The sequence below is a fragment of the Helianthus annuus genome, chromosome 5 (assembly GCF_002127325.2).
Source record: "Helianthus annuus cultivar XRQ/B chromosome 5, HanXRQr2.0-SUNRISE, whole genome shotgun sequence".
In the NCBI taxonomy this organism is placed as follows: domain Eukaryota; kingdom Viridiplantae; phylum Streptophyta; class Magnoliopsida; order Asterales; family Asteraceae; genus Helianthus; species Helianthus annuus.
In genome coordinates, this window is record NC_035437.2 from 5,952,994 (window position 1) to 5,968,225 (window position 15,232).

At 35.1% G+C, this 15,232-nt stretch overlaps 1 protein-coding gene across 1 annotated transcript; it reads left to right on the plus strand.

Moving 5' to 3' along the window:
• Nucleotides 1–4,062: 4,062 nt before the first annotated feature.
• LOC110939780 lies at nucleotides 4,063–5,608 on the plus strand. Its single transcript, XM_022181342.2, has 2 exons — nucleotides 4,063–4,200; nucleotides 4,291–5,608. The coding sequence occupies exons 1-2, from the start codon at nucleotides 4,182–4,184 to the stop codon at nucleotides 5,523–5,525; spliced, it is 1,254 nt and encodes a 417-aa protein (XP_022037034.1). The 5' UTR covers nucleotides 4,063–4,181; the 3' UTR covers nucleotides 5,526–5,608.
• The last annotated feature ends 9,624 nt before the right edge of the window (nucleotides 5,609–15,232 follow it).

Consider the following 15,232-nt stretch of genomic DNA (forward strand, 5'->3'; position numbering starts at 1 on the left):
AAGTCGAATTAAGATCTAGTTTTCTCAAGGATTTGTTAAAACACTGTTTTGCTTGTAATATGTGAAATTCAGATCATTTTAACCGTGAAAAGTTGTTCAATTCAGAAAAGAAGGTGTAGAAGTAAGAAAATGAGATGAAATCAGGCTGAAATCTGCAGAACTCCTCCTCCTGAGCTCTGATACCACATGTAGGATCGTGCGCGGGCCCGAACTAGTCAATCAGAGGCATTCTACACAATATGAAAGGCGGAAACAGACATATTGTGTTAGATTCAGCAAGAATGTCACTTTAAACTGTCTTTTATATTGATTCTGGTACGATTACAGATCTGTAAACACTTCGACAGCGCTCCGCCGTCGGAAACAACCTTCTTAATTCCGTGCCAACTGAAACGAGATCACAACTATATATAGACATGCTAATTCCGTACGAAACACACTCACACGGAATTAGATTACATGCGAAATTACACCTCAAACAATATTAGCTAATTCCTTACGAAATTACCAAGTGTACTTTCGTGCGGAATCACCTCTTTCATGCGAAATTATCTTTTTGTCTTGATTTCTCGATCTTCGTGCCCTGAGCAATGCAAGACTCGATACAAGACGAAGTCGACAGACGCATGCACCAACAAAAACCAATAACTTGTTGACAACCTAATACTAAGTTCAAACTTTAAAGTAAGAATATAATATTAGTCACTCGATCTAACAAACTCATACATTACTTACTCCAATTTAAGAATTATAATAAAATTTTACATCTTAAAGGTCAGAATTCTAACCACCTGAAGTAAGCTTCATACCAATTACAACAAAAATACATAATATGTAGCCTTTTTAGGTTTGAGCCGACGTCAAAACTCAAACAAACTAATCCAGTTCCACAACCTTAACTTTTGCCTAATAGAAATCACACAAAACCCTAACTTATCCAAAATTTTGTAAACCTTGCTTCTCATTAGCAATCTAAAAATTAAGTAAATGGATACGAAAAGTAAAAACTCACTGAAGGATAGAAACCAATTTATTTCAGTTTGCCTACGAAGACTTGGAGTGAGTTCGTGCATAGCGGATCTTCCTATCTTCAATGGCCTTTTGAAGATCTTTAAACATTTCGTGCATAGCGGATCTTCTGATTTTTTACCGCATTAACTGCTTAGATTAGATTATATGTATACTTTCCACTATATATTAGTGAATATCCATTGAGGCTGCAAGAAATAAAACAAATCAGTGAAGGCAAACCAAGCATGTTTGACCTCAAAACGAATTCAGTTTCATAAAATGTATGTATTCCTTTTCATAATGTTTGTTGTGACAATGATGACAATTTGGGGAGATCATCTTCAACTTCACCATACATCTAAAATACAAACATTATAAACATTAAACATTATAAACCATGTGATTACCTTCAAAAATACAAACATTATAAACATTAAACATTATAAACCATACATCTAAAGATTGTGATGAATGTTGATGGAGATTCCAAATTTCAACCTGAAGTGAATTCAATCAAACATCAGCAAAATCATAATCTCAATTAACACATCATTTAATTAAAGCCTATGTTCTCCAATCTCAAACCAACAACGTTCCTCAATCGCTCTGAATATCCACTGCTCGTCATATAATTACCTCGAATTAGCTGTAAACCTTCACTGTTACCACGAATCCACCATCATCGTCTTCATCAGCGGCCGACCTTCAAAGCCGCTGCAGTTTTTCAAAACCCTAGACACAACAGGTGTTATTGCCGTTGTGTTTCAAAACCCTCGTTTAATCGACATTAGGGTTTCAAGAATAATCGATTAGAGTTCGTATAAAGATTATTTAAAATCTTTGTGATTGTTGTTGTTTGTTGTGTTTCTGATTTGTGATTGTTTGAATTTTGTGGCTGTGGATTCGTGTGGTCCTGGAACTGAACTGAGAGAGAGAGAAAGAGGGGGATGGTTTGATTTTGATTCGAGAGAGAGATGGTCTTGATTTTGATTCGAGAGAGAGAGAAAGATAGAGGTATTGAAATGAGATAGATTTGGGCGGACTATGAAAGATGGGAGGCAGATTTGATTTTGAATTTTGAACTTCCCTCAATTTTATATTTTAATTGTATTTTAAAAGTATTTAAATTAGTGATTAATCTATATCTATTTAAAATGACATTAGCAAGATTTAAGAAAAGTTGAGTTGGCATGTCTGAGTGTTTTACACACAGCCATACTTCTCCTTTTATAGATAAGTAGATAGATAGTATAGATATTAATTAAAAAAAATAATAAGAAAAAGAAAAAGTCGATCAGTTAAATAATAACGTATATATATCTACTTTTGTTTCAAAGTAATATTTGTAGTCATTTTAACGCATGAACCATACATAAATTTTCAAATTTTGTTCTAATATAATAATGATCATGTGGCTATGTCGAGCTTCCCAGTCAATTTCTTTCACCCAGCGAACGTATTTTTCAGCTTTTAGTTTTCTTAGATTTTTTAACATATGTTTTTTAAAAGTTTTGGCGTGACATGAAAGCCCTAAACATATATAATCCTAAATGTATGAAATATACTTCTATTAAAAAGTTATGTGTATCAGTAAATCAGTAATAATAATTATTTGAGACCCAACAACTTACACAACAAAGAAAAAAAACATGGATACATTACACAGTACAACACTTATTAATATTGATATAAACGATCTAACTTAATTATTTATTTTCCCACGTTAATCATAATATCAACATAAGCCAAACCTTAATGTTGCTTTGAGTCTTTGACATTCCAAACTCTTCGATAAACAATATCAAATTAAGACGTAAATATCATATAATTAGTAAATAATTAATAGCTGCACGTAATTTTGTTTGGTCCACAACTTAATTTAAGGGGTATTCTTTTTATCACTCCCCTGTGATATATAGAGAGAGATTTCATATATTCTTCTATTATTCAAACTAATATAAGATACCAAATAAAAGAATGGTTCCTTATTTAACTACAAATAAAAGTATAATATTTTATTATTCTTTGCTTTGCTCATTGTAAGATGCCAAAGAAAATAATTGTTCCTTATTCAACTACAAATAAAAGTAAAATAATTTATTATTCTTTGCTTTGCTCATTGGAGACCTACCAAATGAAGTTGTCCTGGCACACTATATAAAGAAGGTAATAACCACATTCAAAATCGCATGTGTTGTATAATCTCCATCAATCACGAGGTACACATTTAATTCTTCTTTACTTTAAAGTGTCTTTATCTTTTTAAACCTTCCAGATCTATCTCATTACTTGTTAAGGTGTATGGTATCTTGTAGTTAATTAACATCATATCATGGTATGTTGCAGTTAATTAACAACAACATATTGAAAGTGTGAGATATAAAAAGAATTATAATGGAGTTCAAAGGGGTACAAGCAGAAGAGATCATCCAACACGAACATCCACTCATTCTTGAAGATTTGCAATTAATGTATCAAAACTATCAAGAAGATGATGACGATATTGATGACCAAGATTTGATCAGCATGCAAAAGTTTGAGTGCAAATGTGATGCTTGTGGATATCGAATTGATTGGTACCACCGATATTACTACAGGTGTAGCCAATCATCATCATGTTCCTACTCGCTCCACAAATCATGTCGAGAATTGTCCACAACCCTTCGATTTCCAAGACACCCTATCCATACTCTTCACCTTAAAAAAGTTTCAATTTCTTTGAGGTGTCATAGTTGTTTTACAAAACATCTAGATGGTATTTGTTATCATTGTTCTACATGTGATTATGAAATCGATCTACGTTGTGCAAAATCTGCGGAGCAAACTATGATTCATCATCCTGGCCACCCACACCCACTGACCTCTATTACCCTTGACCCCATCATAAGCAAGTGTTATTCTTGTGGAAAAAAACATGAAGGGGTCTTCTATCATTGTAGCACATGTTTTAGCTTCTCAATCCATGTTGACTGTGTAGCCCTTCCGTTCAAGTTAAGTTCAAAGCATCATGTTCACAAGCTCACTCTTTCATATTCTTTTACAGTTATGCCTAGTCATAGCATATGCAGGATTTGTGAAATGAATATTAGCCCACTTTTTTGGCTATACAAATGTAGTAAATGTCGGTACTACATTCACCTTGATTGCGCAACATCGAGGGGGAACCCTTCATGTCCATCTTCTCACACGGTAAATCTTCACCGACTTCGTTTAGTTTCTTAGAAATATAATATGCTTATATTTGACTTTACCTTTGGCTATTTCAATTCATTGTCTTAGGAATAGGCAGCAGTTATACTAATGTTGAAGCTGCTGATTATCCTAACTTTCTCCACTACCCACTCCCTGATGAATCCCACAACATCTTACAACACCACTTTCGTAGAGAAGATTATCGACATTTTGATCAAATTATATTTGATAAGGGGTTGTACACACATTCCCGTCATAATCACCCCTTACAGCTAATCAATGCACCTGATACAAGTATCGTAGGAACTCTTCACAACCCCATGATGAGGATTAAGTTACTATGCAATGGATGTTTGAGCCCAATTACAACAACGCCGTTTTATGTGTGCAATAAAGGTTGCCACTTTCATCTCCACGAGTGGTGCACAAGACTACCTAGTGAACTAGAAAAGCATCCAGGCCACCCACAACACACGCTTGTTCTCTTTCACTCTTATACTATAGATGATTATAAGGGGTTAGAGTGTGAGATTTGTGGATTATGTTGCAATGGATTTAGATACCATTGTACCGAATGCAAATATCGAGTTGACGTGAAGTGTGGACTTATTATGCCTGATAGAATTACACATGAAGCACATCCATATCACTTACTTTCAAGAGTAGATGTATCATCAATCCAAGACATATTGTGTAATGCTTGTGGTTTTGAGTTTACACGAGGTCAGTTTGCTTTTAGATGTAATTCTTGTGATTTCTTCTGCCTGCATATTGGGTGCGCTTTGCATTTGCCCAGGAGAATTAAGAACAAGTGTGACAGGCACCCCCTAGAGCTAAGTTACTTCCCAATTGAGGACTACAAGAGCGACTACTTCTGTGAAGTTTGTGAGGAGGAGCTTATTCCTGAAAGATGGTTCTATCATTGCAAAGAATGTGGGCAGTCAGTACATTCTGCTTGTGCTTCGTTGATACTAAAGTCCGAACAAGATGTTAATAAATCTTCTCCTGAGGTGCCGGAAGGTGTTTTTAAATTTCTTAATATGAAGTTTGGGGTTCTTACTAACCTTTCTAGTCATCCACATCCCGTGTCATGTCATGTGGGGATTGAAGGTGACGGTTGTTGCAAGTTTTGTACAAGTGAATTGCAATCAGAATTGATCTTCAAGTGCCTTGAATGTAATTTTGCTATTCACGTCCGCTGTCCCTCGGGTAGCCGATTGGTGGATATTAATATTACACGTTACAGACCTGATATAGAGGTCGAAGATGATGCCGCGGTAACTTTCTATCCTGGAAAAGTTATTATGAGACCCGTCACATGAAACTGGGAAGCTGTCGATGGAAAGCCGTAAATATTGTAATTATTACTTTTCTTATCTCATGTGTCACTGAATTGGTTTCTTTATATTACGTATGTTTATCTATAATTAATTAATTAAAATTATATACATAGTCTTGAGGGATACTTCAGCAAATACTCATAACACGATCTAAAAAAATTATATTGGGTCAACCAATTAAAACAAAACATTATCAGACTTTCGCTAAAAAAACTAAAATGATGGAAACACTATAATTTTAAACCGGGGACAAAATTGTAATTTTCTAGGACAAATGAGCATGTGTCAGGCAGCCGCCTGACACGAATAAAAATTACACCGAGTCAACCAGTTAAAACAAAACAGTACCATAGTTTTGTAAAAAAAAACTAAAACGATCCCATAACTGTAATTTTACATTGGGGGCAAAATCGTAATTTGACAGCGAAAAAACAAAACCATGGAAAATTTGTAAATTTGAACCGTGGGCAAAATCGTAATTTGGCTTGGAGGGAAAAAACAAAACAATGACAAAACAGCAGCTGTCTGACACTATTCCCCTCAAATATTATTTGTACCGTACTAGTAAATGCACACCCCGCTTCGCCGCGGGCTGCGATATTTAGATGTAATCTTTTTTGGTTAAAGAATTTACTAAAGCAAACGTGATGCAGGAAGGCTACGACAATAGAGAAATAACTCATGTGGAAACCATATCAAAACATCCATCATATCTATCACTTGTACCCTTTATATAGGCAATGGCCAGAAAGCATGTACACAAAACTATGTTCAGTCATTCTTTGAAGACCAAGTTTTAACATTTCTAAAATGTAACCATGTAGATTTTAGTCAGGTTGACTACTTGCCACATCATCCCAATTTTTCACAATTGCTACGTCATTCATCACTTTTCTTAAGGAAGTAGTAGCGATATGTGTCCACTGTGTTCCAGCTGGTAACTTTCGCAATTGTTACTTCATTCATCAGCTTTCTTAAGAGAGTAGTAGCGATGTGTCCATTGTGTTAAAGCTGGTAATTTTTGGGATTGCTGCTTCATTAGCCTCAGATTTCGCTGATCGGATTTTTTACACTTTTACTGCATTGGCTTCAAGGGCGTTGTGATGAACGTTACCTTGCTCTGATTCTACCAAAGACGGGTCTTTAAGAGCATCTGATGATCTGATCTAGCCAATTGGCTTTCTGATTTACTAAAAACGTCTGAAATATATGCGTAAAAATACTAACAAACGGCAAATGAGACAAACAAATGTGAACCAATCTGATATTACTCTCTGGAAAGTTCAAGTTTCACCCATTTCACAAAAGCAAAATTCAGAGTGGGTATGTTTTAATTCAAGCAAGTGAAGTAAAAAAAATACTTAAAGATTAAGCATGTGAAATGGACGAAACTTGAAAGTCAGCCGAAGTTATCGACCATTCGACGACCACATCCAAATTCAGCGAATTATCAGTGCCCAAAATCCCTAAAATAGAGCCGCAATTATCATTCCACTTCCCAATCGCAACCTGCTCTATTGATAATCACTTATGACGTCGATATTAGAGGAGAATTTATGGGCGAAACTAGGGCTAATTACTCAAGGTAGGTTAACTTTAATGGCTAATATTGTTGAGGGTTTTGTTACTAAATATGTTGAAAATAATAATTTTAGAAAAGAGCCTCCACTTCATAGTTCGCTTAGGGGCTACAAAAACGATAGATCGACCCTGTTAGACCATGCGTAATGGGGCGGTTTCTGGCTTTTTTGCCTTGAACCACGCCCCTCAACGCTGCCGGACTGTCCCCTTGGGCGTTGTTATCAGAAAATGGAGCGGAAGTGTTGTTTAAAGAACGCTGGTGTATTTGGGGTATTGTTTGCTTGTCCAATAAGAAGATTCCAAATATTATTAGTTTGTTTTATTTCTTTTTTAAAGATAATAATTGGGCAATTATTGATGGGGCATTATTGGGCATATCTCACTACACCCATATATAAAAAACGCCCCATAATACCTCTTTGCTGATTGGGATGACGCGTGTCACACAACACCCATAAATAGGGGCATTATTCATGTTTACCACTACACATTCTCTTAATGCATTGCTTTATAAGTAAATAAATATGTGTTTATATTTAACATATATGATATGCATATATCAACGAAATAATATAGAAAATATATAAACATCATGATTCTTTCATTTAGTCATATGCACATTCACAATATCAAACAATTGTTTTATATAAAAATATTATATGCAACACTCAAAAGTTATAATATATATATACTCAATTTAGAAAATAAATAGTTTTTTTTACGTCGCTCGTTGTGGCGAAACGGAGCAAATGATAATGTAAAACAAACGTTATTTGAAAATGTAGCATGTTGTTTAGAAAGCTAAACCGTTAGAATCGGTTTAGTTTATTATCGTATTATTTTACAATACTAAAGAAATACTTTATTTTGAATATAAATTCATTTTTAATAAAACTTATGTTGATTGATGGTAAACATTAAACACAACTACGTACTTAAGTTTTTTGAAAAAAAATTAACGAACATAAATTATTAAATAAATATCAAATTAATTGATAAAGTAAAGATGATTTAAAAAAAAAAAGAATTATCAAAAACTAAAATAAATGATAAAGAAAATATGGTTTTAGAAAAGGAAAAAATTAAAATACGTTAAAAGTTAAAGTAAATAAGAAAAAAATAAAAATGTGTTAAAAGTAAATATTAAAAATAATATATTGGTATAATAAAATATTATTACTACTACTGAAAGCTAACCTACCCAATAAAACACGATACATTGATATTTTATCTTTTTTACTACTTAATCTCTATATCATTTTTATTATTATTATTATTTATTTATTTATTCTTGTAATCATTTTTTCGTTGTAATCGTTGTAAAATCCGAAACTTGGATTATAAATAAAATTCGTATTTCTTTTCACATACTACATATTCATACATGCTCATACGTTCGAATTCATTGTACATCGAATCCTTATTCGCAATTCATACGCATACGATACTTATTTACGATACATGTCCATGCATGTCCTTAAATTGTTGATACTTAAAAACCCCTAATAATATTCTTATTTACACAACGATGTTGGGTGTCGAATCCAACAAATAAAATAATAAGAAAACTACTAGTATGAGTGGAAGTAGAGTTCATGTCCACAGGGATACAGATTAACGAATTATGCCAAAACGTTTTAAACACAGATACGGTTGTTTTAAAAGGGGGGTTTTTAGTTTAACTAAAACGTAAAAACAATTTATAATTTTTAGATTAAAAATAAAAGCTAATTAAAGTGGTTGGAAAATTCAGATGTTAAAACTAATTTCAACACCAGGGCAATTTCTTGATTCGGTTCGACTTACGATCATTAACGGTCACGGTGCAATGATCCTTTTTAAATAATAGTTTGTATCGACACTAGACGTCACGTAGTTCGGACATCCACTCTATCTAATGTCTAACCAAACGCCGTTCGTTGATTAGAGCCAACCCGCTACTCTAAACTCACGCCGTTCGGATTTTAGCGTGCGGGTTGCGGGATAGAAGTATCAATTACAATCAAACACTCACGCCGTTCGGAGTGCCTAATTATATTGTATGATTCTATAATAATTTTGGGTTCATAGACAAACTCAAAATATTATTTGTTCCTTGTATCAAAAATTAAAACTTCGTTAGGGTTCTAAAAATTGATTGAACTTTATTAGAAAAATTAATAAGTTGATCAGGTTTATTAACAATCTAATATTTTCCGGATTGAATCCGTAGTAAAAACAAGAATCATATAAACAAACCACTAAAATAATTGGATCTAACGTGATCGTTTCACATAAGTTTATGAACCAAATCAAAGAAAATAAACCCCGATGTCGAAACTAAAAAAGTCTAGCCAGACATGATGGCTAGTTCAGTCAATACAAATATGAAACCAAACATCCAAAACTTAAACTTACTAAACAAAATTGTTCTCCAAAATCACCCAAAAAAGAAAATGCCCTTTTTCGTCTTTGACTTGCAGCCGTCCAACAAACTTCCTTCCATATCGTTCATTTTGTTTTTATCATTATCCCCTTTTGATTGCCTACACTTTCCCATGACATTGTTTCATCAGTGGGCCATAAGGTCCATTTAATCTTTTCCCTTTCTTGCGATGGTCTAGCCCAACAACAGCTCATTTGCAAACAATTTAACCCATGTAGGTTTTGTAATTTTCAAGTTGCAGTCCAAACAATTTATACATGTTGCTGCTCTTCAAACGTTGATCCACAAACTTCTTTATGCTTGCTAATTATCCAAATACTTTCGTATTCATTTAAATCGACTATGAACATAGCCACCTTTCTGAGTCCTTGCAATCCATTTGAAAAATTCTTGTCATTCCTCACGACCGCTCTGTGCCTACAAAACCATTGAAAACGTCCAAAGTAGATTCCGTTCCACAAAAACGCGTATTTTCCAAAACAATGCAATATATATAGTATAAATGCCTAAAATGCAAATAAATACGCATGCTAAAATGTGGTAAAATATGCCTAAAAATGCAACTAACAAACGATTAATCATCTAATATGTGACATATACTAGCCACTTACAAACATATTGCATACTTGTACATCACACTTTTTACCTAGTTAAATCATGTTTTATTCCATGTTATACCTTATTACGAGTTAAGGAAAACATTGTTACATATTATTGAATATCTTAAACAACAAAATGACACATTATAATGTTAAAGAAATAAAATAAAAAAAATATATGGCAGCCCCTATTAGCTCAAATCAGCCCTTATTGGGTTGGTTTTGTGGGCTTTTTCCAAGGTTTAACCCCTTCTAAACATTTCCAAATCCCAGCTCATTAAAAGCCTAATCCCTTCCCTATATAATAAGCACTTCCCCACTCCTTATTCCACTTTAGCAAGCCTCCAAATACTTCAAAAACCCTCCCAAACTCAGCTGAGTTTCAGCCATGCTTTTTAAAGTTCCAGCCATAAAAAGTCAGTTTTAACTCACTTCCACTTCAGTTTTCTTCTTATATCTTCTTCTACAACACTTGGATAACCTCTAGAAAGGTTCTCACAAGTTTGCTTGGGCAAACTAAGGTGAAACCTTACCATTTTGAGGTCCAAAGTGCACCTAAATTCTGCTCATTTTTATCTTCATGTTTTGGAATAAAACTCATGTTTTTCTTCATACATTTCTATGTCCTTATGCCACTAATCAAGACTATGATTATGTGTGCTTAAAAACAAGGTTGTAACATGTAAATCCAAAGGTTTAATCCTCAAAAACTTTCTTTTTTAATAAGGTTTTAACCTACAAGTGATGAACAAGTCCTACACTTGAGATTGTGTGATTATAAGGTTAGTTTGGGCGATCCTATTTGAAAATCCACACATCACTTGATGTTTTCTTAGATTAGTTGTAGTTATTTCATTCTTTATTATATATTCTTGACCCTCCTTGTTGTCTATGACAACGTGTAGTGGTGAATACTAAACACACACACACAGACAGACACAGAGAATGTTCATCATAATCAGATCTGGTAAGAGAGAGAGAGTCTGATTGAAACTCAGAAATCACAAACATATACAAACAGCCATCTCGTGACACAAAATCTAATTCAAATGAACACATTTAGTGAAAATTAAGTTCGTTCATCAACATAACACAAGGATTTGTTCAATTAATACAACAATCAGAAATCAAGTGCGTTAATCATCAAAAAACAACGGTTCATTCATGAAATGCAACAATCAGGTAGGAGTGAGTCTGAACATACCATTTGATTCACGATTTTGATGGCGTCTGACAGCTTTGAGGCTTCAAAGCCGGTGGAGCCTAGAGACTGAAGTAGCTGGGGATAGTTACCCCCTTGGTTAAAGTCGTAGCCGTGAACCCTAACAAAATCGTTGAAATCCGCAATAACACAAACAAGCATCTTCTAAACCCTAAGATCCCTATATATACGGTCTATACAAAATGTAATGTATATGTTTATGTATTTCTTTTTTTTTTAGTTTTAATTATGCTATATCATATAATAATTTAACTAATAAAAAAATGAAAAATGGTAGAAACAGAAAACGAAATCCGATAAAAAGCATTACACATTGTGTCTCACTATTCATCATGGCTTAGAGGGACGGTGTCTTTTACATTATTATTTTAGTTAAAATTTTGTCTTAGTAAAAAAAACTCGTATCCAAACACCTTGTACCACCATAGGTTTAAGAGAACGCAATCGAACCTTGGCGCCTTTTCCCTTGGCCTCACGAGGCAGAACTAAATAATAAATATAAAATTTATAGATCTGATAAATTTTAAAATAGTCTAAAACATCCCAATGAGGCGCCCATTCTCTTACCACCTCCGCCCTTAGAGGCGTGCATACGTACAAACGTAACCCCGCCTCAAACGCATTTTCTTACCGCCTACGCGGCTTTTTTTTCTTTCTTTTTTTTTTTTAACCATGCTTGTACCCATGGTCCACATAAAAGGCAGCGTTGTGTAATTTGCTATTTTGTGTCAACTATAGAATCCACATGGTGTACTTCAATCTCTGCTCAACTCAAACCGGCAACATGAAGAGAGAGAAAAAAATGTTCATAAGAAGGCTTAAAAAACACACCATGTTTAACAAATCCGGTTTCAACTCCTCCAGTTAAAAGGCAGACAATGTAAAGTTTGTAACTAACTAGATGGTGTTTCATTAAGACAACTAGAGCACCTACTAATCTCTCGAATATAAAAAAAGTATAGTTACATGAGCTGTTAATAACCTCGCCTGTATGAAATGTGCATTTGAAGGTGGCAAGCTTGTGATGAAGCCCATGGAAATTTCTTCCTAGGCGCGGTAGAAGGCCATATGAGTTTGTTGGCAGGCGGAGACAAAACAGGTGACGTCTTTTGGCAATTGAGACCATGATAACGAGGCCCTAATCCGACGAATTGTGGCATTGACACCCGATGTTGCTTGAATGGAACTCCGTAACAATGTTTAAGCAAAGAGATGGAATACATGGTGTCAAGAGTCACGTAACTCTTGAAACCATGGGAATGGGAATAGAGGAGGGGACCGGGAGAGTGTGAGGTTCATTCTCGTTATCTTACCGGACTTGGAAGTCGTTACAGTAGGCAAGGATCTCTTGAGTCTTAATATAAAGTTTAATGGATTTTAATTAAATTTAAAAAGGTTATAACGATTGAAAGCAAAAGTAGGATGGTTTTGTGTCAATTTAACAACCCCAAGCCTCAAACTGGCATTCGGTCTTGAGAATTCATGTACCATATTTGAGCTCGAAAAAACGTGCCCTTAGGCCTTAACGGAATTGGGTATTGGGCTTACGAAAGGTCTAAATCTAATGTCAATGGGCTAATAACAAATCTAAACCATAAGAATAAGTTTGTAAGTGGGCCAATGTTGGTGTTTGTATGAATATACCCTGTTAAATTTTTATTTTTTACATATACATATCGGGCTTTTCTAAAAGATAACGTGCCATTCGAAAGGTGATCCTCCCCGCCCACCCTCAGGGGTTCCTAACTTCCCCTACTGATTTATAAGTTAACAGTAAATAAAGGTATTAACCTCTACACCACCACTGAAAATAATCAAATCGCAGATTTGGCAACACAAAAAATAATATAGATGTAAGAGTAAATTGCCATTTTAGTCCCTGAGTTTTGTCCAAATTTGCCAGTTTAGTCCAAATAGTTTTTTTTTTTGCATCTGGGTCCCTGACTTTTACATTTTGTTGCCATTTTGATCACTTTGCCTAACATCATCCAAAAACTCCATCTTTAACTAGGGATATTTTGGGGATTTTCATTTTAAATGTTTTTAATTGCCATTTTGATCCAATTCCAAAAAATCAAAAAAATTCCAAAAAATCAAAAAAATTCCAAAAAATAATAAAAATTCTAAAAAATCATAAAAATTCTAAAAAATCCAAAAAATTCTAAAAAATCCAAAAAATCCGTTTTGGCGCGAACCGTTTCGACCCGTACCGTTTCGAAGCTGAACCGTTTCGACGCGAACCGTTTCGACCCGTACCGTTTCGAAGCCGAACCGTTTCGACCCGTACCGTTTCGAACCGAACCGTTTCGAACCCGAACCGTTTCGAGCTGAACCGTTTCGACGCGAATCGTTTCGACCCGTACCGTTTCAAAGCCGAACCGTTTCGACCCGTACCGTTTCGACCCGAACCGTGCCGTATCGAGCCGAACCGTTTCGAGCTGAACCGTTTCGAACCCGAACCGTTTCCAGCTGAACCGTTTCGACGCGAATCGTTTCGACCCGTACCGTTTCGAAGCCGAACCGTTTCGACCCGAACCGTGCCGTATCGAGCCGAACCGTTTCGAGCTGAACCGTTTCGAACCCGAACCGTTTCGAGCTGAACCGTTTCGACGCGAACCGTTTCGACTCGTACCGTTTTGAAGCCGAACCGTTTCGACCCGTACCGTTTCGAGCCGAACCGTTTCGACCCGTACCGTTTCGAACCGAACCGTTTCGACCCGTACGGGTCGAAACGGTACGGTTCGATACGGCACGGTTCGGTTCGAAACGGCTCGGTTCGAAACGGCTCGGTTCGATACGGCACGGTTCGGTTCGAAACGGTACGGGTCGAAACGGTTCGGCTTGAAACGGTTCGGGTCGAAACGGTTCGGTTCGATACGGCACAGTTCGGTTTGAAACGGTACGGGTCGAAACGGTTCGACTTCGAAACGGTTCGCATCGAAACGGTTCAGCTCGAAACGGTTCGGGTTCGAAACGGTTCAGCTCGAAACGGTTCGGTTCGATACGGCACGGTTCGGTTCGAAACGGTACGGGTCGAAACGGTTCGGCTTGAAACGGTACGGGTCGAAACGGTTCGGCTTGAAACGGTACGGGTCGAAACGGTTCGCGCCAAAATGGATTTTTTGGATTTTTTAGATTTTTTAGATTTTTTTGGATTTTTTAGAATTTTTATGATTTTTTAGAATTTTTATTATTTTTTAGAATTTTTATTATTTTTTGGAATTTTTTTGATTTTTTGAATTGGATCAAAGTGGCAATTAAAAACATTTAAAATGAAAATCCCCAAAATACCCCTGGTTAAAGATGGAGTTTTTGGATGGAGTTAGGCAAAGTGATCAAAATGGCAACAAAATGTAAAAGTCAGGGACCTAGATGCACAAAAAAAACTATTTGGACTAAACTGGCAAATTTGGATAAAACTCAGGAACTAAAATGGCAATTTACTCTAGATGTAACTATTGACCTCGGGCATCAAAATTCAAAACAAATTAACTCATTTTCTTTTCTCAATAAGCATAGCATACAATTTCAAATTCAGCTTCTAATAACAGATATCTCATGTTATGAAGATGAAAACAATACCTGGAAAACAATCCAACCCATAAATATTGGGCATTTTCATAGATCTAATGTTAATTTACTACTTAATCCTTGCTTCTACATCATTTTTATTATTATTTATTTATTTAGAAAACAAATTATAACAAAGGTTTTAGTTATTAGTTAACGTACCCAACCGCGTCTCGTAACCAAAACCGGATAACTAGCCTTTAATTTGTATTCTTTTTGTCTTTTTTTTTTTTTTTATTTCTCTAGTCAATTAACAAAGTTTTACTCTAATAGTATATATTATTTTATATCT